The following is a 27,514-nucleotide window of genomic DNA, read 5'->3' as shown; positions in this document are numbered from 1 at the left end:
CTTGATTATCTTGTTCAGGTGCGTTTGGTTAAGATTGAAGCAAAACTCTGCAGGGCTGCGGCTCTCCGGGACCGACGTTCGCCACCCTGGTCTATACTGTCAATGCTGGGAAACTTCCTGAGTGCGTTGCTTGGCTGTAATTTGAAGTACACATAAATTGTTTATTTTAAATATGTTTTAAACGTGTAGGTAGGACTTAGTTTTTCTTGCTTTGTTTTCAGGATCTTGAGAACAGAATAATTATTTTTCTTAAAAATGAGCTGGAAAAGTTTAAGAAAATATTAAAAAGAGAGAACACACAGTACTTTGTGCAGGACTTTATAGAGGAAATGCGTGATATCAAAGAAGCAGCTCTTGATATGACACTCTTCTTCCTAAGAGATATGAAGCAAGTTGAGGCTGCAGATGCTCTACAAGGTAAGAGATTCATGGGCATAACAATCTGCCATCATCACTTATAAAATGTAAAATTATGCATATACTGATGCATATCTTTTTTGTTTGTTTATTTGTTCTTATTTGTGTATTAGATGAACTGGTCCTCATTCATCAGCAACCGCTAAAATCAACTCTGAAGAGGAGGCATAAATTTGTATCTGAAGGAATTGCAAAGCAAGGTGATTCCAAGCTTCTAAATAACATCTACACAGATCTTTATATGACTCTTGATGTTAGTAAACAAGTCAATAACCAATCTGAATCAAGAAAAGTTGAGGCTGATAACAGGCAACATAAAACCAAAGACATTTCAGTTGAATGCCAACATTTGTTTGAAGACAAGAAGATCAGAACTGTCCTGACAAAAGGAGTTGCTGGCATTGGAAAATCCATCTTTGTGCAGAAGTTTATTTTGGATTGGGCTGATGGAAAAGAAAATAAAGATATTACTTTTATATTTCCTCTTGCATTTCGAGAGATGAACTTAAAGGAGAATGAAAAACAAAGCTTGACAGGTCTTATGAGTCAGTTTTTCCCAGAGATAAAAGGACTCAACCTTGCAAGAAATGATAAATTCAAATTACTGTTCATCCTTGATGGATTAGATGAATGCCGTCTTCCTCTGAACTTTGAGCGTAATGAAATTTGCCGTGATGTGTCATCACAAGTTTCTCTGGATGTTCTCCTAACAAACCTTATTATGGGAAATCTGCTGCCTTCTGCTCTCATCTGGATCACCACCAGACCAGCAGCTGCCATTAAAATTCCTCCTGAATGTATTAACCGCGTGACAGAAGTGCATGGATTCGATGCACTAAAGAAGGAAGAGTACTTCAGAAAAAGATTCAGAGATGCGGATCTAGCCAATAAAATTATTAATGATGTTAAAGAATCAAAGAGTCTTTTTATCATGTGCTACATCCCAGTCTTCTGCTGGATTTCAGCCACTGTTTTCCAGAACATTTTGGAGGAGAAAAGAAATGATCTGAAAAACAATCAGGCTGATGACGCCTCCAAAACACAAAAGAAATCAAATACTGAAGACACTTGCAAGACTCTGACACAAATGTACACACACTTTCTCCGCTTTCAGATCCTGCAAAGCCATCGAAAGTATGATGGACAATACACACCAGATGTTTCCTGGGATAAAGATGTCATGCTTTCACTGGGAAAACTGGCATTTGATCAGTTGCAAAGAAACAATCTGCTTTTTTATGACACAGATCTGGAGTCCTGTGGTATTGATGCCTCTAAAGCATCAGTGTATTCAGGAATGTGTACCCAAATCTTTAAGGAGGAGAGAGGGATTATTCTTGGTACCACTTTCTGCTTTGTTCACTTGAGCATTCAAGAGTTTATTGCAGCACTTTATGCACATCTGTTTCTAGACGTCAACAAAAAAAGTGTGTTTGTTCATAAGTCTACAGAACAGGAAAACAAAATTGAAACCATGATTGATTTGCTCAAGACTGCAGTGGACAAGGCACTTGAGAGCGAAACTGGACACCTGGATCTTTTCCTTCGATTCCTCCTTGGTTTTTCACTCCAGACTAATCGTAAACTCTTACGAGGTTTGTTGGAACAGCAAGGAGACAATGACCAGAACGACAAGGAAATAGTTCAGTACATCAAGCATAAATTAAATGATAATCTGTCCCCAGAAAGATCCATCAATCTGTTCTACTGTCTGAATGAACTGAACGACCAAACTCTGGTGAAAGATATTCAGACTCAACTTAAAGAAGGAAGTCTTTCATCTGCTGACCTTTCACCTGCTCAATGGTCTGCTGTGGCATTTGTGTTGTTGAGATCAGAGGAAGCGATGGAGAAGTTCGAGCTTCAGAAATTCCAAAAATCAGACGAGTGTCTCTTTAGGCTGTTGGAAGTTGTGAAAATTTCCAAAAAAGCTCTGTAAGTAATATAAGGCATGTTTTTGCATCTAAAAAAAATAAAATAAAGTATCTCTATAGTTTTTAAACATTAGTTTAAATTGGGTGATTATATTTTACTCAGTACTCAGAATAGCTCTGTTTTTCTTTTTCTTTTTTCTTTCCTAGGTTAAATGATTGTGGCTTAACAAATGAGAGCTGTTTAAATTTGGCTAAAGCTCTTGGATCAGATAACAATCTGACAGAGCTAAATATGAGCAATAATAAGCTACAGGATTCAGGAGTGAGTCAGCTCTGCACTGGATTGGAGAATGTTACGTGTAAATTGGAGATACTAAAGTAAGTTGTGGCAACAGACAAATGCCATTATTGTTCTAGATAATCTTTAACAAGTGTGCATAAACAATGTATTGTTATACAATAATGCAAATTCTAATGACTGTTGAATTTTCCACTTTACTGATATCCTTTGTACTTAAGTTCCATCTTTAGTTTGACTGGTAAGGTTGTTTAATGATAAATTAGTATAATGTATTAATAGTGGTGTTGATTAACCCATGAAGATTTACCTGCTGTTTGCCTTTTCTTTATTGTGGAGCCAGTCATAAGACATGTAAGAGACAGGACACGTGACATGAGAGCATTTAACCCTTAAAGACCTAGGACATTTTTGGGGCACCTGACACGCCTGCAATTTTCTTTATTTTTTCAGACCTATTCTAGCAGTCAACATCAAGTGCTGTATATCATTGTAAACAGGAGAACTTGAAGTTTCAGTCTAGCTAATTTAAAAGCACAATTTTCATTTTGTCTTCTCTAAGAATGAATGAATTTCCAAAATTTTAAGAAAATTGCAAGCAACAATTGGAGGTTTTTTACTGTGCACTCAAACAAAAACTCATGAAGTTTGAATTTTCTTCTTTAGAAAGTTGTATTTAGGTGTTTTACACTTCAAAATAAAATTTAATCTACATATAACATTCCTCATAGCCATTTATTACAATATTGGTATAGGCACTTCTCAGTAAAAAAAAAAAAAAAAAAAAAAAAAAACGTCTATTTAGTTTATTGACAATACAGATGTGTTCAAAAAATGTTTAGGAAGTAAAGTAAATGGAAACAGTATTATGTAATAAGAAAACACAAGTAAAAAATAAAAATAAAAGGTGAGTTTTTGTTTTTCAGAGAAATATATTTTCAGCGTATGAACAACAAATGCAAACAGTGCAGCAAGTAGTGAAAACAACTGCACAAATGGTCTTGTGCAACAAATATACAAACAGTGCAAATGATTCACAAACTACACACAAAATGAGAGAAAATATAGAGAGTGCAACAGAAAAAAAATAGTGCTAATGACCTTTATAAACTATATGAGAAGAATTACCATACTATAACAGTCAAATGGATCGATCCACTGGCTGTATTCACATTTTACCGGGACAGCGCATAGCGACGTGAAAACAAATTCCAGCACATTATCGGACATGTACTGCTGTTTCCTTCTTGTTTTTGTTTTGTTTTGTGTCAAAGTGCTCTGTCGTGTGTTTCTCTATGCTTTTTCAGAGAGTGCTGTCATGCAAATGTGCTATTTTGTGTTTGTTTTCATGCACGCACGACGTACTTTACTTTCACTTTGAGTTTGTTCAAATTTCCAAAGAAACATGCTAATTGGTGGTTCAAAAGTCCAAAAACTATGTTTATTGGTTGAATAAATGACATTTGGGCCAATCTGGGCACGGGGGTGGGACTAAACATCAACAATCGTTCCTGCTTGGCTGAGAGGAACGAAATGCATTTGTTTCTCTGACGAATCAATGCGATCAAAAAGCGATGACGTATTCACGTTCACTACGGAGCCTCTGAATATCCAAATGTGACAAACGTGATAAAAGCTGATACATGAAAAAAGCAGAGGATCTCAGCTTTGTGTACTTTTTAAGTCATTCAGATTGGACGAGCGGTTCAAAAGTTATTAGATATTTAATAACAATAGTTATTTTTAGCCGCGGGCGGCTGTCTCTGTCTTTGAGGGTTAAAGACAAGTGGATTGGAAAATTTGTGGCAGGAATATAGTTGCTGTAAATTATAGCATCAGCATTTTACCCTGACTGCAGTAAAGTACTCGTCAGTACTCATCAAACATTACAGCTGCACTACCACTACAGCAAAATTTAAAATGTGAATACATTGACAAGCTGTTTATTTTTGTAGGCTCAGTAAATGTGTGCTAACAAAGGAAAGCTGTTCAGCTCTTGCTTCAGTTCTCAGTTCAGACTCCAGCAGTCTGAAGCAACTTGACCTGAGCAATAATAATCTACAGGACGCAGGAGTGAAGATACTCTCTGATGGACTGAAAGAGAACTGTAAACTGGAGGTACTCAGGTGAGTTTGTTTCTTTACTCATATTTACTCATTCACTGTCAAAGCTTTTTAAAAAGTTGCCAGTCACCACTAACTTAAAAAAAAATCACAAAAATTGCATGGCCGCCAGAATATTTTGTTGTATGAATATCTGAATATGCAGTTTCAATGTCAAAAGAAACAAAATAAGAAAATCTGACTTTATGCATTGTGTTTTTATCAACACTTCAGTGTGGCTAAGTTTCCTGAAAAAAGTTTGATCAAAAAGCAGAGAAAAAAAATGTCAAATAATATGATTGATTATTTATTGAACAATGTTTAATCACATTATTTTACATTTGCATCTGCTTAAATATGCTATTGCTTGTTTCTGTTTCTTCGTTGTGTTTTGATCCAGAAGATAGAAGATATGTAATAGTGCCTCCTACCATATAACAGTGAAAACATAGAAAGACAAAAAATGGCAAGAAAGCGTTGTCTCATAAATGATGGAAAATTCCATCAATGGCGAGGGCGAAGTTAAAGATCTTTGTCCTTAAAATAATTTTTCAATTTGTTCGTATAAGGAAGGAACTGAAAGAAATTAGTATTTGTTGTTTAGTACATAGATTAATTTGCATAACAGACCATTTTCATTCCTGTTTTAGACTAAGAATAAAATACTTTTTTTGTATCATAGACTTTCAGACTGCAGTATCACTGAGGAAGGTTATAAATCTCTGGCTTCAGCTCTGAGATCAAACCCTTCACACCTGATAGAGCTGGATCTCACAGGAAATGATCCTGGACAGTCAGGAGTGAAAGAACTTGTTGATTTGCAACATGATCCAAACTGCAAACTAAAGACACTGTTGAGGTGAGACGTGATGAAATAAAAAATATATATATATGACATGCAGGTAAATAAAGTACAGACATATTATTTAGAACTCAGTCTGCTTGTTACACCATTTTTTTTTTTAATCAAACTTAATTTGCTTCACCTTCTCTTCTGCAGGTTTTTAGGTCCTGCTGCAGATAAAGCTTGTCAGTATGTGGCTGGAGTTGTGGGTGAAAACCCATTACTCATGAGAGAGCTGAATCTGAGTAACCACAAACTAGACTTAAAGCTCCTCGCTCCTCTACTACAGGATAAACACTGTAAACTGAACATACTGGTGTAAGTTTTGTTTTTTATCTGTTTGACTGAATTACCATATGGTGCTTTTGTAATGTTTACATCATCCATTGTCATATATAATACATGTAATATTAAAAGTAGAAACTGAAAATTAGTTTTTTTCTTTGTGCAGTTTAAATAACAGCTGTATCACAGATGAAGAGTGTCATTTTCTGGCTAAAGCTTTAAATGCAAACCCTTCAAATTTGAAGGAGTTGGATTTAACTGGGACTGAACTCAGTGACTCAGGAATGAAGATCTTCTCGACTCTGTTTGAGAACAAAAAATGTAGACTGAAAAAGCTTAAGTAAGTAAATCTAAATATATAGAACAGATGCACAATACTGCAGAACAAGTGATTTATGAAAATCTCATTAGTGAATAAAAGTTGTAAACATGGCTTAGATTTTATTTTTTACTGTGTTCTCTTTTCTTCAGGTCTAAATGTATCTGTATTACAAATGAAGGTTGTGCTGCTCTGAGTGAAGCATTTAATTCAAACCCCTCAAACCTGATAGAGCTGGATCTGAGTGAGACTCCAATAAGAGACTCAGGAGTAACAGAAATCTCCAAACTACTGGGAAATTCACAATGCACACTAAAGATATTCAGGTTTAAATTTAGTTAATTCAAGCATGATTCAATGTGAAAATTAGACCCTAGACCTGAAATCAACACCTACCAGTCTCTAATTCTTGGTGAAAGTGACCATTTTATTGTTGGTTCAATTTTCTGTGACAGCATAGATATCCATCCGTGTCACTTTTTTTTTTTTTTTTTTTTTTTTTTTAATAATAATAATTGTGGAGCAACATATACAAATATTGACAAACATTTTCTTTAGAGTTTTTGAGTGCTGGGCATTATAGGTCATAATGGTTATTTATTATTGGTCATATAATCCTGATAATTAAACTTTGATGTTATTTAAAGAGTACTTATTATATTTGGTTATTTTTGTCTCCTCTAGAATGTCAAAATGCAGTATTACAGAAGAAGGCTATAAAGCTCTGGCTTCAGCTTTGAGATCAAACCTTTCACACCTGATAGAGCTGGATCTCACAGGAAATGATCCTGGACAATCAGGAGTGGAGCAGCTCCTTGATCTTCTAAAAGATCCAGAACGTAAACTAAAACTGAGGTCAGATATCAAGGGGAAAAAATGCATGCTTATTATTATTATTATTTTTATATATATATTATTTATAGATTTATATTATTTATAGAAATATTGTTTCATAACATTATAGCAATATGTTGCTTTAAAGTAAGAGTATAAAGAAGACACAAAGTCAGATGCTATTTATCATTCCACCTAGTTTATTAGTGAATTCATTTAATTTGAATTTGCTTCATCTTCTCTTCTGCAGGTTTTTGCATCCTGCTGCAGACAAAGCCTGTCAGTATGTGACTGGAATTGTGGGTAAAAACCCATTACTCCTGAGAGAGCTGAATCTGAGTGGACATAAACTAGGAGATACACGAGTAAATCAGATCGCTGATCTGCTGCAGGATAAACACTGTAAACTCAACACATTGTTGTGAGTATTTTTAATACTTTAATTCTTATTTGAGGGCTAAGATTAACATGAAGCATGATATTGATTTAAGCTTTTCTTATTAAGTTGTGGGTTCAGGATGAAATTTTCTTTGTCTTTTTTCTATGCAGGCTGAATAATAATAGTATTACAGGAGAAGGTTGTGATGCTTTGACTTCAGCATTTAATTTAAATCCTTCAAACCTAATTAAGCTGGATCTGAGTGGGAATGAACTAGGAAACGCAGGAATTAAAAAGATCTCTCCTCTGTTGAAAAATGCACAATGCAGACTGGAGAAACTTATGTGTGTATTTTTTTATGTACTTTATATGTCTTTATGTAAATATGGATTTGTAAATGTGTATTTAATTAGTTTCCTAGGAAAAAATGGCTATGGAGGCTTACAATTCACACTTTAATTGTTCTGTTTGGACTGTTTGACTTCTTGTGTCGCTTGTACAGTATTGTACTAAATAGTATATCTGAATGTATAGTTAATGTTCTTCCAAGTAGTTGCCAAGAATAAAATACTTTTTTGTATCATAGACTTTCAGACTGCAGTATCACTGAAGAAGGTTATAAAGCTCTGGCTTCAGCTCTAAAATCAAACTCAAACCTGACAGAGCTGGATCTTACAGGAAATGATCCTGGTGAATCAGGAGTGAAGGAACTAGATTATTTATTGCTGGAGAAACGCTATAAATTACAAACCATTAGGTAATTAAAATCTTCCAATATTTATATTTATTTTCATGCAACAGAGGATGAACACTCTGCCATTATGCTGAAACACTGCCTTTAAGAAAAGTGTGAGCAGAAAAAGACATTACATTAACATTATAAAATGATCTGCTTTCTGTAGATTTTTGAAAAGCCCTGCTGCAGAGGAAGCATGTGAGTATCTCACTAAAGCTCTGGGTAAAAGTCCATTATTACTGAAAGAACTGGATCTAAATGAAGAGAAATTAGGAGACCTGGATGGGAAGAAACTCTCTGCTCTTTTGATGGACTCTCACAGCAAAGTGCAGAAAATTAAGTGAGTGAACGTGATTTTATACATTATAAATTCAGATTATTTATTATAAAAAAAAGTCAGCCACATATGTGAGCTGATATGAAGACCTGTTGATCTGATTTGAGTTGAATATGATATGTTGCGAATTAGCTCAAAGGGGGAAATGTAAATAATTACAATTAATTATATTTAAATACAATTATTTATATCAGCTGCCAGTAGTAACTGTAGCAGAATTAATTTTCCATCAAATAATCTGTTTGTCCAACGAACATTCAGTATAATTTCTCTCTAAGAAACTTTCAACTCTAAGAAATGATATTCTCTTGGGCACAGAAAATAACTCTCTTAAAGTACTATTGTATAAGAGCATGTAGCTTGAATTGGAATCGTAAAGGGACATTAATTTTGCAAGGCAGAATCAGAATCAAAACTCATGTAATTTGTGCACAAAAGTTTTATTAACTAAGGACTAACACATAACTAATCTAAATAAACAAATATACAATCACTCATGCATGGAGGAAGGGCAAGTGAGAAGCCATTAGAGAGACAAGAAGATGAAGCTATGAAAAGAACCAGTTAACCACCTGAGTGAAACCATCAGTGCCGTTTACAGCTTAACTTAAACCTCTGTTTTGTTTAGTTAAATGTACGATACTTGCATTGCCTTAGTTGTTGAACAAGCGTCCGAATGCAGTCTCAAGTGAAAGTCTTGATGGTTTGGAGCAGTGGTGGTTTTGGAATTGCGATCACGTTCTTCCAGGTGTGAAGAGTCATGAACTCCAAAGATGTTCTGACTCGATTGTGGCTGGGAGTTTGTTCCCATGTGGAAATTGAAGAAGAACCAAGAGCTGAGAGAGAGATCCAGCTGAAATCCTGTGATCTCTGGGGAATGAAAAGACAAGGCTGCAAGGCCTGGCACAAGCCTAGGGAAGTCCCAAAGAGTTCTAGCTCAGCCTACTCATCCTCTTAGGTTCTAAAATAACCACTGACTGACTGAAGTGAATCACTCATATCAGACGAGTGAAGAAATGAAAAAGAAATTGCACAAACTTTGTGGTCGAGAACCACAGCTCTATATGTTGGGGCCTGCCGGGCACACCCCATGCCAGCTCAGACTCCCCGTGAGTCCTTCCACACAGGCAGCAATCAGAAGATTTTGCAGAAGAGCAAGAAGAGATCACTCTTGTGATGCCTTTAAGGTTTCTGGATGCTACACCTCCAGGAGGTCAAAGGGCCAATGGTGACTTTCACTTTTGGAGGGAAAGTTTACGACTCTTTGTCTGTGAGCATTGCATATGTAATTCGACTGGGGGTTTATGCATAAACTACTAAGGTTTCTTAAAACACTAATATGTTGCATAGGTATTAACATATAATATACACCATCTTTTAGATCATCAAAATAAAAATTCAAAGAGACCAAACATGGCTTAGGTGAGTTACGCTACTTAGTTTTCTATCATAACAAATGCATATAACAGTATACAATGTTATATAACAGTATACAATGAAAAACACAAAAATACAAGGCAGTAATACTATACACAAGACCTGGGGCTATGTGTGATAGAAAGGTCAAAGAAAGGTTTGTCTGTGAATGAATAGGAAAGAGTCCATTTTTATAGGCATTGTGTCTTTCCTATGGGCAAATGTAGTGTGCTCTGCTTGCATTATTTTGAGCAATAAAACCCATGTTATCAGATGATTGCCCTGGCAAATGAGCCCTTTTGGGGTTTTAGTTGCTTTTGGGGGTTGTCTCCAGAACTCCAACATATAACTGGCTTGTAGGTTTTAAATGTAACAAATAACTGTGTGTCTGATTGGTCCAGATGTTACAGATCTGAATCATAAATAATGCTTTTGTGCTTAGGGTGAATAATTGTGAGCAAACAGAGAAAACCTGTTCAGTTCTAGCTACTGTTCTCTCATCCAAAACCATCCTGAAAGAGATGGACCTGAACAACAGCCGTCTGCTGGACTCAGGAGTCAAAGAGATCTGTGCGGGTTTGAAGAATCATGTGTGTCAGCTGAAGATACTCAAGTGAGTACATTTCACCATCATCATCAGTCAGCACAGTCGTAAGAATGTGTTGATGTGCCATCATGTGTCTTTGTTGATGATGTTTATTTTTATTTCAGTCTTAGTAAGTGTAATCTAACAGAGGAGAGCTGTTCCGCTCTGGCTTCAGTTCTCAGTGCAGACTCCACCAGTGTGAAGGATCTTGACCTAAGCAAAAATAATCTACAGGACTCAGGAGTGAAGATACTCTCTGATGGACTGAAAGAGAACTGTAAACTGGAGAAACTCATGTGAGTTGATGTCTAACATTAAGATCTCTAGTCCTTTTCTACCTTCATATTGAGTAATCAATTTTTGTTTATTTTTTAGAGAATATTATTGTTCGGGTATGATATGGTTATCTGATTTCTGTTCTAGACTCACTAACTGCAGTATCACTGAAGAGGGTTATAAAGCTCTGGCTTCAGCTCTGAGATCAAACCCTTCACACCTGATAGAGCTGGATCTCACAGGAAATGATCCTGGACAATCAGGAGTGAAAGAGCTCAATGATTTACTACAGGATAAAAACTATGAATTGAAGACTCTGAGGTGAGATGTAATGAAATTAATAATATGCTGGCTAATTATTTTTAATTAAATATTTCAGTAATACATCCAAACTGTCAACTAAAGACACTATTGAGGTAAGATGTGATGAAATAATAAAAATAAGTTGAATAATTTACAGAAATATTATTTCATTAACAGCATTAGTTGCATTAGAGTTCACAGATAAAAACACAATTACTGGGGTTGTAAGAAGTACTTTCTATTTTTTACACTACCATAAAAGGTGAGAACTAATCTGAGTCTTTCTTCATCTTCCCTTCTGTAGGTTTTTGAGTACTGATGCAGATGAAGCCTGCCAGTATGTGACTGGAATTGTGGGTAAAAATCCATTACTCCTGACAGAGCTGAATCTGAGTGAACGTAAATACTTAAAGAATGTGAAGCAGCTTGCTGCTCTACTGAAAGATAAACATTGTAGACTGAGCATAATTCAGTAAGTATTTTACTTGGTTTTCATATTTGTACTTTGCATTAAAATATCTGAAATGTAACAGTTATTTTTTTTTAATAACTGATCAAAATAAACCCTTGTTCTACACTATTCATTTACCAGATGGAACTTAAAAATAAAAGTATTATAAGAGATAAAGTACAATTAAACCTGTCACAGATGTTGTTATTAAAATTTTGAGAGAAAATTAAAAACTGAAGAGCGATTCTTATGTTGGTTTCCTTTCTTTGCAGGCTGAATAATAACAGTATTACAGAAGAAGGGTGTGCTGCTCTGACTTCAGCATTTAATTCAAACCCTTCAAACTTGATAGAGCTGGATCTGAGTGGAAATAAACTTGGAGACTCTGGAGTCAAGAATATATGTTGTCTGTTGCAAAATTCACAGTGCAAATTAGAGAAACTGAAGTATGTATTCATGTACATTTATAGTTTCATTTGATTAACTGAAGTCTATTACGGCTGATTTAACATTTTCAATTCAACATTTTCAAGTCTTTTGCATGAAATATTTAGATGTTCATTTGAAACATCTTGAGACATTTGTTGCTTATCTATAGAATAAGATTTTTGCAAATATTACATGAGATTTTTGCTTTTATAACATACAGACTTTCAGACTGCAGTATCACTGAAGAAAGTTATAAAACTTTGACTTCAGCTCTGGAATCAAACTCACACCTGATAGAGCTGGATCTCAGAGGAAATGATCCTGGAAAATCAGGAGTGAAGCTGATCATGGGTATCCTGCATAGTGGATGGTCTAGATTAAAAAACATTAGGTAATAAAAGCCTTTCAATATTTTAAATAAGCTACAGACATGGAATCAGAAGTTCTAAACTGTGATAGTGAGACAAATGAGCCGGTGCAGCATTGAAAAGACAAAGAGTTTACTGAATTGCAATTCAAACAATTTCAAACCCGTTACAACTGTTTTATTTATTTATTTATTTATTTATTTTTTTATTTTTTTTTTTATGGCAAAAAATATTGTAGAATTATATACAAGCAGCAAATCATGCTTGCATATTCCCTGACTTGTACAAAACAAGTTTTGGTTGCACTTTATGTTAAGATGTTCTTGTTAGTGTAATTATACATTTAAGTACTGCACTATAATAAGTACTATACTATAACTGTACTACCATTTAAGTGCTATAATAATAATTAACTAGATATACTTACCACATGGTTAGGATTACTTGTATGTAATTATGCATCATTTATTGTTGTTAGTATTATAGTAAGTACATGTCACATGTAAAAAGGACACCTTAAAATAAAGTGTAACCCAACTCTTCTTAGTAAAACAGATTTTAACCAGATTACACAACACTGCACATTGCTACACTTTTTATATCACACTGCATCTATAAAGAGGATGGGAGGTGTGAAAGGTATTGAACTGTAATAATATTACAGGATCTAATCTAAAACACTCTTCTTTCTGTAGCTTTTTGAGAAATTCTGCAGCAGAGGAGGCATGCAAATATCTCACTGAAGCTCTAGGTGACAATCCATTACTAATGCAAGAAATGGATCTGAGCAGAATTAAACTAGGAGAGCAGGATTGGGAGAAAATCTCTGTTCTTTTGGTGGACTCTCATTGCAAAGTAGAGAAAATAAAGTGAGTGAACATGATTTTATACATTATAACTTCTCTGTTAAGGCGTAGTCACATTTACTGTAGCTCAGTAAATGTTTTGTTAACATAAACAGTTATGGTAACATAGGTAATGTAGTAGTCAGGTAAATCTGTACAGTTACAGTTAAAGACAACACCCAGGTCTTTGACATTGTAGAGGAATTTAAGGAAATGAATTACTGGATTACAAGGCATGCAACAATTTAAATCTTTAAAACATTAACTTTATTTAGAAATGTTATTTTAGAAATATTTTCTGTTCAAAAATTTTTGGAAACACAGACACATTTTCACATTTCACAAACATTTTCAAGGGCAGCATGTATAATAGAAGCAAAATAGGACCTAAGACAGATCTTTGTGGCAATCAATACATGAACCTCCCTGATGACTGTCCATATATATATATATAAACTAAATTTTGTGGTGCACATGTGTAAGACCATGGTCTGATATTTTGAGTAAATAATGCTGCTTTTTATTTTTAGGCTGAATAATATTCAGTTGAAAAAGAATAGCTGCTCAGTTCTAGCTACTGTCCTCTCCAAAAGCAACACCCTGAAAGAGATGGACCTGAGCAAAAGTCTTCTGCTGGACTCTGGAGTCAAAGAGATCTGTGAGGGACTAAAGAAACCTGTGTGTAAACTGAAGATACTGAAGTAAGTACATTTCACACAGTACAACAGGTCCAAAAATGGCAACGTTGGTTGCTTGATCATTTTTAATTTTTCAAATTTTGAATCTAAATATTGAATATGTACTGGTATTGTAAAACCACCATTTTGCTTGGTTTAACCACAGTGGATCACAATAGTTCTGGTTTGCAATTGCATTTTTACCGAGCCCCTAAAGGGACATGGAGGTGGGAATAATAGGGGGTGGGAGGAATTTTTCATTTATGTATTTATTTTTATTTCATATTCTACTAACTGTAAGTAACTTGCAACTTCATGTTAACTGTCACTAAAGTGGACTATCAAAATAGTATAATCTGATTTGGTCATATTTAATTATCCGGACTACAAAAAAAAAAAAAAAAAAAAAATCAATCTGCAATGTTGATTTTAAATCTAGTTGTTATTTTTTGTAGACTCTCAGACTGCAGTATCACTGAAGAAGGTTATAAAACTTTGGCTTCAGCTCTGGGATCAAACCCTTCACACCTGATAGAGCTGGATCTCACAGGAAATGATCCTGGTGAATCAGGAGTGAAGGAGCTCATTAAAGTGCAACATAATCGATCATGCAAACTGGAAACACTGAGGTAAGTGTTCTTAAAATACAGTGTAATCATTTAAAAACCTTTGTTGATTTAATTCTCTTCCCACTAAAGAAATGTATAAAAGCTTTCAACTGCCTAAAGTGTTGTTCACAGAGATTGCTATGTCTGTTTGATTTTGCCTTTTGTCCCATTACTCACATGTGCATGTCCAACTGCAGGTAATGTCACTGTACTTCCTTTGTCTTCAGGTTTTTACAAAGTCCTGCAGATGAAGCATGCCAGTATGTGACTGGAACTGTGGGTAAAAACCCGTTACTCATGAAAGAGCTGAATCTGAGTGGGCATAATCTAGACCTAAAAAATGTGAATCAGCTCAAAGCTTTGCTGCAGGATAAACACTGTAACCTCAACAAACTTCAGTGAGTATTGCTTTCATTTATTATTTTACATTGAATGTATGTTACTTAACCCTTTCACTGGTGAGTTTAAAATATTCTATCGGACCCCCCAGAGTGAGTTTTTTTTAGGTGACCATTATTTTAGAACGTTCACTTTATTGTTTCCATGGCGACGCGTCATGATTGACACCGCAGCCACTATAGCGCTGTATGACAGACGTATCGCTTTTATTTCGTTTTTCCTTTTTTATTCAAAATATTCACACACTTGCTTACCATGTCTTCAACTATCTGATATTCCGATTCACGAATACCCCAGCAAACATGCCCGTTTGGGGCCCGCGTGGGCCCACTGTGGGCAAAAAATCTAACCCGCGTGGGCAGCCCGCTGTGGGCCCCGATACCGGCGTGAAATGCGGGGCACGTATGGGCCCCACACTATGGGGTCCGTGTGGGGCCTGAGTGGGACAGCCCAAAAGTGTGGGTTAAGTGTGGGCTGGCCCACACAAAGCAGAGTGGGCCCCCAATTGGGCCGATTGTGGGCCCATAAAGTGTGGGCATGCTGTGGGCTGGGTGTGGGCACCCATGTCTTTACCATGAATTTACCGATGTCTATCAGTTATAAACAGATACATTAATGATATGTAACAAGATTTTATAAGTGTGTAGCCGAGGTATTGTATTGTGCTATATATAAATCCCTGTTTGTGTTGCTATTTAAGAATTTAAAACACAGATTAGCTCCTTCTTGCTCGACTATTATTAATTCATCGTGTAAACAGAAACAGAAAACGACAATAATCCAAATTAACACCAAAATGGACGTAAACTAACTTAATTCAGTGAATTCAAGTGCAATTTTAAAGGATATATTACCTCAGAGATTAAGATTACCTCAGAAAACGGCTTTTCGGCCGTTAGGGCCGTTCGTCGTTTAAACAAGTGACAACAATACACTTGTAATCAAATTTAATTCCTATTTATTAAATCACAACCATTATGACGAATTTTAATAGAAAATTCAGAAATTAACCAAGAAATTTAAAATCTTACCTGATTGAGTTGAGCCTGGGCGGTACCAGTCGAAGCTGAATGACCGCTCATTAACAATCCAGAGTTCCAGCAGTTCGAGTTCTCATTGGCTAGAATTAATCACGTGCTGAAGAGCTGACGCACCATTTAACGTATTATATCATTAAATATTTATTTTTCCTTTTAGAAATATTTAATAAATGATTACGTCACTAATCAATACCAGCAGTAACAATGAATAAATTAACAAATCAATGATCTGATTAGTCACATGATTTAATTGTCTTAAATACATTAATTTCATTTAATGATAGCCTACAATGTATTTATTTACAAATATAAATACATTATTACAACAAAAACTCTCTCTCTCTCTCTCTCTCTCTCTATATATATATATATATACATATATACAGTTTTTGTAATTTTGTTGGATTTTTGAACTTCAAAATATTAATAATTTTAACAAAATAAGAGGGATCATGGAAACTTCATGTTATATAGCTGTTTATATATACTCCACAAGACAAAATAATAATTGAATTCATAAAAATGACTCCATTCAAAAGTTTACATACTCTTGAATCTTAATTCTCTGTGTTTTTTTCCTGGATAATCCACAACTGTTTTTTATGTTTTGTGATAGTTTTTTTATGAGTCCTTTTTTGTCCTGAGCAGTTTAGCTGCCTGCTGGTCTTCAGAAAAATCCTTCAGCTCCTGCACATTATTTGGTTTTCCAGCAGCATCTGCATATTTGAACCCTGTTCAGAAGTAAATGTAAGATTTTGAAATCCATCTTTTCAATTGGACAATTGAACTCATACATACAGTAACTTTTATAACAGATGGAAACATTCACTGATTCTCAAGAAAGCAACACAATGCATTAAGAGCCAGGGGGTGTAAACTTTTTGAAGTGGATGATCAGGGTAAATTGCACTGATATTGTCTTCTGCGAGACATGTAAATATTTCTGTAGTCTGAAGTGCAATACTAAATGGAAAAACAAAATCTGTAAATAAAATATACTTAATAAATAGAATTTACACATCATCATTCTGTTCAAAAGTTTATACCCCCTGCCTCTTAATGCATTGTGTTGCCTTCTTAAACATCAGTAAATGTTTTCACCTTTTGTAATAGTTATGTATGAGTTCCTCTGTTGTTCTCAGTGTGGAAAGATGGATCTCAAAATCATACAGTCAATTTTGGAAAGTGTTCAAAAAAGCAGAAGATGCTGGAAAAACCAAATAATGTGCAGGAGCTGGAGGATTTTTCTGAAGAACAGCAGGCAGATGAACTGCTCAGGACAAACAAGGGACTCATGAACAACCAACTTTTTTTTTAAACTTTTGAATGGGCTCATTTATATAATTTCAGTTATTATTTTGTCTTGTGGAGTATATATAAACATCTGTCATGTTAAATAGTTTATTCAGGACAGTACTAAATAAAAAATAACACACAGTTTTCATAATCCCTCTTATTTTGTTAAAATTATTAACATTTAGTATGTTTTGCAAGGGATATGTAAATTCATGAGTACAACTGTATTACATTTTTGTTATGGACAACTTATTGTTTACATTTTACTGCCATTGTCACAGAAATACAATTTTAATTAACATTTGCATGTAGATATAAAAATAATTTTAAAAACAACAATTTTGATTAGAATCCAATCATAAAACATTTTTAAAAAGTTTAGTTTTAGCTGCCCTTTGCTGTTAACAAGATGGACTGCCCACAGTGGGCTGCCCACAGAAAATCCCCACTGGGCCCCAATTGAGCAAACTGGTATGGGCCCCGCATGGGCTAACTTACAGGGGGCCCACAGCGGGTTTAGTGTGGGTAAGCCCACTGTGGGCTTGCCCACAGAAAACTATCATGAGGGCCCAAAAGGGCAAACCCGCTGTGGCCCCGCATGGGCTAGCCCACAGGGGGCCCACAGCGGGTTTAGTGTGGGTAAGCCCACTGTGGGCTTGCCCACAGAAAACTATCATGGGGGCCCAAACGGGCAAGCCCACAGGGGGCCCACAGCGGGTTTAGCGTGGGCTTGCTCTGCCCGCACTGTCCCACAGTAAACCCGCAGCGGGTCCGCACGGGCATGTTTGCTGGGTACGTGTAAGTGAGTGTATGTTGCCGTTTTAAAACCTTTATAAATGATCTGGATCGTGATCTATAACGTGAGATGGGCGCCGCCATGTTTGTTCGCGCTGCCTGTCAGCCAGATTTACTGCACGTAAATTCACCAGTTTCTCCCGAAATACATGCAAGTAAGTAGCTGGTGAAGTGGGAAAGGAATGGAGTGAATTATATCATTACTTACATTATGTGTATCTGATATAAATCAAACATGTCGGCAAGTTATATTTGAATGGATTGTTATTGCTGCTTCCATAGACATCCGTGTGTATTTTACAAACTCTAAATGTATTGTTTTATTAGTACTTATGTGTATTTAAATTCCTGAAACCTAAAAGAAACGTTAAGTCGTTGAAAACACTGCTCAATTGTGATTATATGACAAGCGCAGCAAGCGTCTCTCTCTGGCTCAGCGCCAGCCAACGCGCGAAAACACAGTTTGAATTTGGCAGTTGCGTGACGTCACCGAACGTTCTAAATCCCATATGTGGGACGGTACTCCCAGGGGCACAGAAAATAGAATCCCATATGTGGGACCGTACCGCTCAAAGGGTTAAATTAGGTAATTAAAGCACAATTCTCTTCATTACAGTTTTTCTCAATGGCTTAAACACATTTCTTGAAATTATGCCTCTTTTTTGCAACTCTAAACACAAATCCGTAACTTTTAACTCAATTCTCAGAACTTACTATATTCAGGTCAAAATGAAGCTCTCCACTCAAAACAACTCAATCTTGCTGAAAAAAAGAAACTTTGCTCTCAGACATGACACACAAACCCTCAAAAACGCAGACATTACAACATAGTTTTACACACTGATTAGATCAATTCAAAATAACACTACGAAAAGTGGCAATAAGTGTTGCTTGGGGAAAAAAAAAATCACATGATAAACATAACAAATGTATCCTTTTGCGAATGTTTTAATCCTTAATTTATTGTACTATAGATTACAGCACAAAACAGCAAACAACAACAAAAATAATTATTCTGCTCCAGCATCCTGTCTTTGGTCTTGGACAGGCCAACAAACCTCCTCAGCATCACAGACTGCTTGTTTTCTTGCCCTTGCCTTTCCTATTTCTCTTCCATGTTGTTGTCGTCATCCTCCTCCTTCTTCTCCTCCTCATCCTCTTTCACCTCCTACTCTTCCTCTTTGAAATTACACATTACTGCATGCGGGGTATTGAACATTGAAAAAGAACGGATAGGATTCACAGTTACACTTTTACTAGTGGTCTGACAAAAAAAAAAAAAAAAAAAAAAAAAAAATATATATATATATATATATATATATATAGATTCAAAAAAATGAAATTGCATTACAAAGTCATTGTGAAATAGAAAATTGTAAATTAGAAAGTCCACTGTCAGAATTTGTAACTCTTGTGTTGTCCTCTGTCTATATATGCTTTCCAACTTAAGGTTCATTAGATGTTGAGATGTACCTTTGAGCTATTTCTGAGAACTGCTTTATCATTGGTTGATCTGTAGTCTCTACGTTAGTGAAAGTCAATATTCACTTAAACAATTCATGGCAAATTTACAAAAAGCCTAATAGAAATGTGTAGAATATGCTTGACAGTTTATGACAACTATTAGCATTTACTGTAAAGGCATATACAATGAGCTAATGACTTGATGTTTTGAGGGGTAAGATTATAGCACAGAAAACTATATACATGTAATACATTTGGAGCAACATGACAATGAACTAATAATGTAGGAAACCACAGACAAATCAGCTGCATAAACGTACCAAAGCAAACACAACTTTAAAAAAAAAAAAAAAAAAAAAAAAAAAAAAAAAAAAATCGAAACATTTTATGATGTGCACAAGTGACTAGATGATGTGGAGGTTTAACAAGTAGTTTTGAGAATTTCATTTCTGATCTGAGAAATGCACCAAACTGTAAGCTGATTTTGGCCCTTTCATCTCCATCAAAGGCTCTGATTGGTGTGTGATAAATTTTGACTCCAAGTGTTTCCACTTGGGTAATTGTGTGCTAATTGAGCTCAAACTTTGCAGACTTGAGTGAACAATACTGAATGCTAGTACTTTCTAAATGATCACATGGTGTAAGCACTGAGGAATGTAGGGATTGTGTGTAGAGTTTTGCAGTAACAGTTCAGCAAATCTGACTCATGTGTTAAAGCAGGGGAATAGTGTTTATAGTTTAGGGAAATGAGTGTGTTTTTTTGAAAAATGGCATTATGGTTTTGAAATTTAAGTTCAAAAGTCTGGTTTGTGTTTTAGCAATCAAGAAAAACTGTAATCACTGAATGTTGGCATCAAGCACTGTTTGTAAATTCTCCCTCTCCTGTTCATCATTTTAGGCTGTGTGATTGTAAACTAACAGAGGAAAGCTGTTCAGCTCTCGCTACAGTCCTAAAATCAAACCCATGTCTGAAAGAGCTTGACATGAGCAACAATAATCTACAGGACTTAGGAGTGAAGAAACTCCTAAAAGGATTAGAGAATCCAAACTGCACACTGCAGAAACTGAGGTAAGAGAGTGAAGTGAAACTCTGTCTGATTTTAGTAATAACATTTAGTTTTACTGCAGATTACTGCAGAAAATTAAAGGTAAAAGAAAGACTTCAGATGATAATGAATTGATGAATTGGGTATATATATATATATATATATATATATATATATATATATATATATCATTGTTTCAGTGATATGATCTATTTTCTGTAGACTTTCTAACTGCAGTATCACTGAAGCAGGATATAAGGCTCTGGCTTCAGCTCTGAGATCAAACCCTTCACACCTGATAGAGCTGGATCTCACAGGAAATGATCCTGGACAATCAGGAATGGAGGAACTTAATGATTTACTACAGGATAAAATCTATAAACTGAAGACTCTAAGGTGAGATGTGATGAAATTAATAATATTCTGGCTAATTATTTTTATGTAAGATTTCAGTAATACAGTATGCTGTTTCAGTAATGTAAATGATTTCAGGATTAAAAAAAAACAGCTGACATTTTTGCAACCATCAATGTGTGGGAACTGAATTATATCCTGTTTCATTTGCCTCCTTGTAGGTTTTTGCGTTCTGATGCAGATAAAGCCTGTCAGTATGTAATGAAAGTTCAGGGTAAAAACCCGTTACTCAAGAGAGAGCTGAATTTGATTGACAGTAAACTAGGAGACACACAAGTGAATCAGATCGCTGCTCTACTGGAGGATAAACACTGCAAATTAAACATAATTCAGTGAGTATTTTAAATGGTCTGAAATGCTGCAGTAGTATATAATATTGTTTTAACACTGGGAAGGGAATCCAAAGTGTTTTTCTACCTAAAGCAGGAAACACATAATGTTAAGGTCAAACAGTTCTTTCAGTTATTAATTTAATATTTCAGCTACTGTTGAAGATAGGACATTATGTAATTACAGTCAGTTATTCTAACATATTTATTGATATAGGTTTAACCAACACATTTACTGAACCATAATATTTACTGCTTATATATCATATAATGAATAAATCCAAATAGTCAAAAAAGTCAACTCTTTTATTGGCCTAAGAGGCAGAGGATGTGCAGAAACCAGATGAGGAAACAGTTAGGAAGAGCGGAGTTTAAATATTCTTATTTGCAGACATCATCTGACTAGAACAAATTCAACAAGTGTTAGTATAAATGCAAAAGCAATGGAAAATTACTATTTCACAATATTGTCCTGTGATGTTAAATACCTTAAGTTAAAGACACTCTTATCTTAGCTTACTTGTGAAGAAAACACAACACACAACATAAGATTAAGAAAAATCTAAAAATAAAATGAGTGAATATGTGGAAAATTATATTAATGAAATAAACAAAATAAAGTAAGTACAACACAGATCTCTTGAAGGCCAAACACAGGTTACTATTAAGAATCCTTAGATCATTCACACATCCATGGTCATCATTGGTCTGAGCCAGTTTATTTTTACTTTCTGTCTTCAGACTGTGTAAATGCGGTATTACAGAGAAACAGTGTCTCATCCTGACTGCATCTCTGAAATCAAACCCATCACACCTGAGAGAGCTGGACATCAGTGGAAATAAACTAGGAGATGGTGGAGTTAAAAGCCTTGGTGTTCTGCTAAGCAGTTTACAATGCAAGCTGGAAAAACTTAAGTTAGTAATATTATACTGTACAGCTACAGTGTGATTAAAGTTTATTTTAAGGCAACCGCTCCTAAGCTACATTGTTTATAGCAGTGCACACTCTAGTTTTCCATTTTGGTCACACTAAGGTGGTAATCCTTGTCTTTTCTTTCTGTCTTTAGTCTGTGTGGATGTAGTATTACAGAGAATCAGTGTGTCATCATGATGTCAGCTCTATTTTCAAACTTTTCACATCTGAGGGAGCTGAACCTCAGTGAGAATAAGATAAAGAACACAGGAGTGAAGATCTTATGTGATGTACTGAAGGATTCACACTGTAAATTGGAGAGATTGAGGTGGAGAACATTTACAAATATTTCAAGCCTTATGAAAAAATTGTTTTGGAGTTTGAATGTCACAGCATGAAGAGTTTCTCTCATTTTTCTCAATGTAGGTTAAGTGACTGTGGAATGACAGATGAAGGTTGTTCTGATGTAACTTCAGCTCTGAAATCAAACCCATCACATCTGAGAGAGCTGGACCTGAACCAGAATGAACTAGGAGACTCTGGAGTGAAAAACCTCAGTGATCTACTGATGAACCCACAATGCAAGCTGGGAAACCTAGAGTTAGTAACATTTATACTATACAGCAGTTTTCACATTTCACTCCATACAATGATAGTAAAGTCAATCACAAGTTCATATTTCATGTCTACTATTAAGCAAAATGTGCATTTCTTTGCACTACACTTCTCATGCATTTGGTGAAAGTCACTACTTTTCTCCATATGTTGTACTATTTATTTATACCTACATGTACAGTCAATGTTGTTTCTGTCTTCAGGTTGTGTAAATGCAGTATTACAGAGAAACAGTGTATCATCCTTGCTTCAGCTCTGAAATCAAACCCATCACACCTGAGAGAGCTGAATCTCAGTGATAATAAAATAAAAGACAAGGGAGTGAATCACTTATGTGATGTATTGAAGGACTCGTACTGTAAACTGGAGAGACTGAGGTGATAAACTTTGACAAAAGAATCAAAATGCTTAAAACTGCTGTTTAAATCAGGGCACTTTATGCTATCATGAAAAGCTTAACATTCTTAACCATAGTGCTTTATTTGGTGATCAGTTGAAAATAAGATTTATCTGTCTTATTTGTCTTTCTCTTTGTAGTTTACAAGACTGTGATATTACAGATGTTGCTTTTTTAACTCATTGTTTGGCTAAAACCAAAGCACTGCAGTTTTTACAAGAGCTTGATCTGAGAAAAAAATAAGATAGGAGACTCAGTGAAGCAGCTCACTGATGTGCTAGAAGACTCAAATTGTAAACTGAGGTGAGTAAAGCTCTTTTTTTTTTTTTTTTTTAGAATAATAGCTTTATTAGTTGCTTTAAAAAAATTGCTAACATTTGCTAGAATGACTGGACAGACTGTAGCACAATGCATCATATTACATAGCTAAAGTTACTTTCCAAATCCCCTCTCCAAACACTTTTTAAACAGCTTTCACTGAGCATTTATCTATATAAAAGTGTATGTATGTATGAGAGGAAAAAATGAATGGAACACGAGACTCATAAAGGTCAATATAGTAATGAAAAATCCAGTAATGGAAGGTTTATAAATGTGTTAAGATGACTTTTATACACTGATATTTAATCAGAATCATAAATATATTTTATCATGTGTGTCTTTATATACACTACCGGTCAAAGGTTTGGAATAATTAAGATTAAGGTTTAATTAATTACATTGCTTTTAAAATTAATTTTAGTTTGTGTGTGTGTTTAATCAAAGTAAAAACCGAAATATTACAATTTTTAAAAATTATGTTTTGACACTGAAGACTTTGATTTCAGAGTGTTTCACTAACTTTGGGCATAGAGCCACTCATTTATTTAGTATCTAATTTGCAATTTGTTCTACCCAACACTGATTATTTTGTCTTATGATTCCTCTTTACAGCCTAGACAAAGACAACTGGCTCAAAGCTGGTCTAAACTACTTGTTGACACCTTGGTCCAAAACCAAATCAACAGAACCAGACCCATCATTACCAGGTGAGGATCCTCAGAAAAGCTTTATTATAGTACTGTGTCTGTGAGGATAACCTAATGTGATGAGATGTCTGTATCTAAAATGTATATTATATATCTAAATATGAACTCAGCTCAGTCTTTGTATGAGTTTTAAATCTTTGAGAACAACTTCAAAAATAAAAGCTGTAATGAATTCAATGAGTTTTACACACATTTATCTGATAGCAAGTTTAAATAAAGTTGCATCATTTTTAACAAATGTAAAGTTTATTATACTAACTTATGTATTACTATATAAAATAATTGTGTGCATATAGTTTGAAAGAGACTCAGACTTGCATATTAAATAAAGACATACAAATGATAATTTGTGTTTTACAGGTGGAATAAAGGAGGAAGAAGGGCCTGGTCAAAGCTCACATGGGTCCTATAAGAAGGAATCTGGCTCTTCAGTATAAATTCTACATACAAACAGTACTGTTAGGTTTAAATTAATCCATAATGAAGCAATTTAATGTTGCTTCTGACAATATTAATACAATAACAGTGAAAGTCTAAAATGGTATAGTTAAATTATTCTTACATGCGCTCATATGGTTTATGTATTCTTTTTACCATAATTTGTAAATTATAAATATATAATATAAATATATAATTGGTAAATTTGTTTTAATTTCTATGCATTTAAGTTGTTTCTTACATTGTGTGTGTATGTTTGTGATGCGATCATATGTGATGCGATCTAGGAAAACTATGGAAGTTCTAAGCAGCCATGGATTATATATTTTTCCTTCTCCTTCACCTTCTAAATAAAGGTGACTTCTCGTTATCAGAACTTAACTTTCTCTCGTTATCTCAACAAGTTGTTTTTTCATTTTTATGACTTAATTTTCTCATTATTTCAGCATAAAGTTGTGTTCTCGTTATCACAACTTAATTTTCTTGTTATCTCGACATAAGTTGTTTTCTCGTTATCACGACTTAATTTTCTCGTTATCTCGACATAAGTTGTTTTTTCATTTTTACGACTTAATTTTCTCATTATTTCGACATAAAGTTGTTTTTTCGTTATCACAACTTAATTTTCTCATTATCTTGACATAACAAAAGTTGTTTTCTCGTTATCATTACTTAATTTTCCCGTTATCTCAACATGACAAAAGTTGTTTTCTTGTTATAATGACCTAATTTTCTCTGCGTATCTGACAAAAGAACATCAGGCAGCATCATTGGAGCATCATGGATGATCGTATTCACTTTAACTTTGATCAGGGACTCACTCAAACTGAAATAGCTCTGTGTCTGTCAGTCATTGACAACTTTGAGAAGGAGACACTTCGACACTTGAGAAGGAGGCTGGCCGGTCTGCAAATTTATCGTTGAATACAATATAGCGACCCTGAACGTGTAGTCAGTTTCATTGCCAGTCAACTTGATGTTATTTTAAATGTATTTTAACCCTTTCACAACTGAGCTTAAAATATTCTAGCTGAGCCCCCAGGGTGAGTTTTTTTTTAGGTGACCGTTATTTAGAATGTATGGCCTTACTGTTTCCATGGTGATTCGTCGTGTTTGTCGCCTGACACAACACAGCCACAATAGAGCTGTATGACACATGTATCACTTTTATATTGTTTTATTATTAATATTCACAAACATGCTCACTGTATTATTAAATATCTGATATCTGATTTTGAAATATGTGCAAATAAATGTATTTGGAGGTTTAAACACTTTTATAATGACCGCGTTATTTGATCTATACCGGGTGATGGGCGCCGCCATGTTAGTTCACACTGAATCCGAGCTGTGGGATTTACAAAACGCATCCTCTCATCCTCTCCTCCCGAAAAACATGGAGAAGAGCAGAGTAAACTTTATAGTTACCTACACAATGAGTATATGATATCAATAAAACATGTCATCAGATAATATTTGTAAGGATCATTATTGCTGCTTCCATAGACATCGGCGTGTATTTTGCAAACTATAAATGCATTGTTTTACTAGTACTTATGTGTATTTAAATGTCTGGAGCCTAAAATAAGCATTATATGGTTGAAAACACTGAATAGTTGCGATAACATGACAAACGCTCAGCGCGTCTGATCTGGTTTAGCGCCAGCCAAAGCGCCAAAGCAGATTTGAATTCATGGATTAATGTAATGGTTTTAATTGTAGACCAATCTGTCTAAAATATAATGCTATCCAATAACTGCACTCAGACCCAGAGGATATGACATTTAAGATGATCAGGTCAAAACGGTTATTGTTGAATAGTCATGAAAAGCCATGTTTCAGCTTAGCCTGTCTTTACTGTCTGTCCCATCGTGCAGGGGTGCGTTTCCTGCACAACGACGTAACTCGCTAATTATTGTCCATAGTACTATGCATTGTTGTGGAAACGAACTAGCTAGTCACGACTGTTTCCCGAACAAGGCCTCATCTCCGTCGTTTGAACCACGTTAGTTCAACAATGTAGGACCGTTGTTAATGATGTCACCGAGTAACAATTTATGCTATTTAACTTATTAAAGATCTCTAAATTGCAGCTATATTAAACATGGCATGTGGCGACTAACTTATTATTTTTCTGTTCTGTGTTATTTCGCTTTATTTGATGTTTGATTCATCGCGGGTTCCCTCTTACGTCATACTCCGTGGTTCCCTTTTGTCATTTTGCGCATACGCACTATGCAAAAACGTCGCTTGCAGAGGAAGCTTAAAAATACATAGATTAAAATGCATTTATATTTAGATCGAGTGAAATATATAGATTGCACTGCATGTTAGCTTGCGTGTTGTGCCCAATAGCATAATTTATTGAGCCCATTTGTCTTACTAACAAGGCTTCTAACCACAGGTCGAGAGCTGTAGTTCCAGCCACGTAAGTTTGTGACGCTATTTGCGAATGTTCATCTGAACTATGGTTTTGGGAAACACCGAATCGTTAAACTATGTTGGAAACGATGGAACTTGCGAACATAGTTGGCTAACGATGCTTTTGGGAAACGCAACCCAGAATAAGAGTTCATCCGATGTACCCCTCTGCAAATTTAATGTTTGGCTGTTGCATAGGCTATTTCTTCCAAATATGCATGTCATAAATGCACTGCACTTCTCTGGTCGGCGGCGCAGCGCGATCCCTTATATTGAGATAACAGAGGATAGAAATATAAATGTCTGCTTTATTTTGTGTACTTCCACAATAACAAAATGTTGCAAACTGCTTTTTGCAAAATAACAAGGCACACTTTCTAACATACCTTGTTTTATCTATAGGCAACATTGAGCCAGTTTCCACTTTAAATGCTTTAGCCTGGCTGCTTTTTCTCCAGCATCTAAAATGAGAAAGAAAACAAGAACCAAAATGTAAATGTTAAAAACAAACAAACAAATAAACAAGTGGGAACTG

General features: G+C 35.1%; 1 protein-coding gene across 1 annotated transcript; it reads left to right on the top strand.

Moving 5' to 3' along the window:
* The first annotated feature begins 183 nt into the window (after positions 1–183).
* LOC127153416 (NACHT, LRR and PYD domains-containing protein 3) lies at positions 184–24,557 on the top strand. The gene is made up of 12 exons (XM_051094470.1): positions 184–417; positions 531–2,352; positions 2,499–2,669; positions 4,545–4,715; positions 10,553–10,723; positions 20,277–20,447; positions 21,909–22,082; positions 22,235–22,408; positions 22,507–22,680; positions 22,899–23,072; positions 24,026–24,120; positions 24,481–24,557. Exons 1-12 carry the CDS (start codon positions 330–332, stop codon positions 24,555–24,557), a joined length of 3,462 nt encoding a protein of 1,153 aa, XP_050950427.1. The 5' UTR covers positions 184–329.
* The last annotated feature ends 2,957 nt before the right edge of the window (positions 24,558–27,514 follow it).

Source organism: Labeo rohita, chromosome 22 (assembly GCF_022985175.1).
Source record: "Labeo rohita strain BAU-BD-2019 chromosome 22, IGBB_LRoh.1.0, whole genome shotgun sequence".
NCBI lineage: Eukaryota > Metazoa > Chordata > Actinopteri > Cypriniformes > Cyprinidae > Labeo > Labeo rohita.
This window is presented reverse-complemented; position numbering and strand designations above follow the sequence as displayed.

What these genes read in the sequence shown, in the direction of transcription:
- LOC127153416 (XM_051094470.1), top strand. Translation starts at nt 330, where the DNA reads ATGCGTGATATCAAAGAAGCAGCTCTTGATATGACACTCTTCTTCCTA. An exon ending in TGCACACTGCAGAAACTGAG is followed by an intron (nt 20,448 to 21,908) that starts GTAAGAGAGTGA and finishes TTCTGTCTTCAG; the next exon opens with ACTGTGTAAATGCGGTATTA. An exon ending in TGTAAACTGGAGAGACTGAG is followed by an intron (nt 23,073 to 24,025) that starts GTGATAAACTTT and finishes TCCTCTTTACAG; the next exon opens with CCTAGACAAAGACAACTGGC.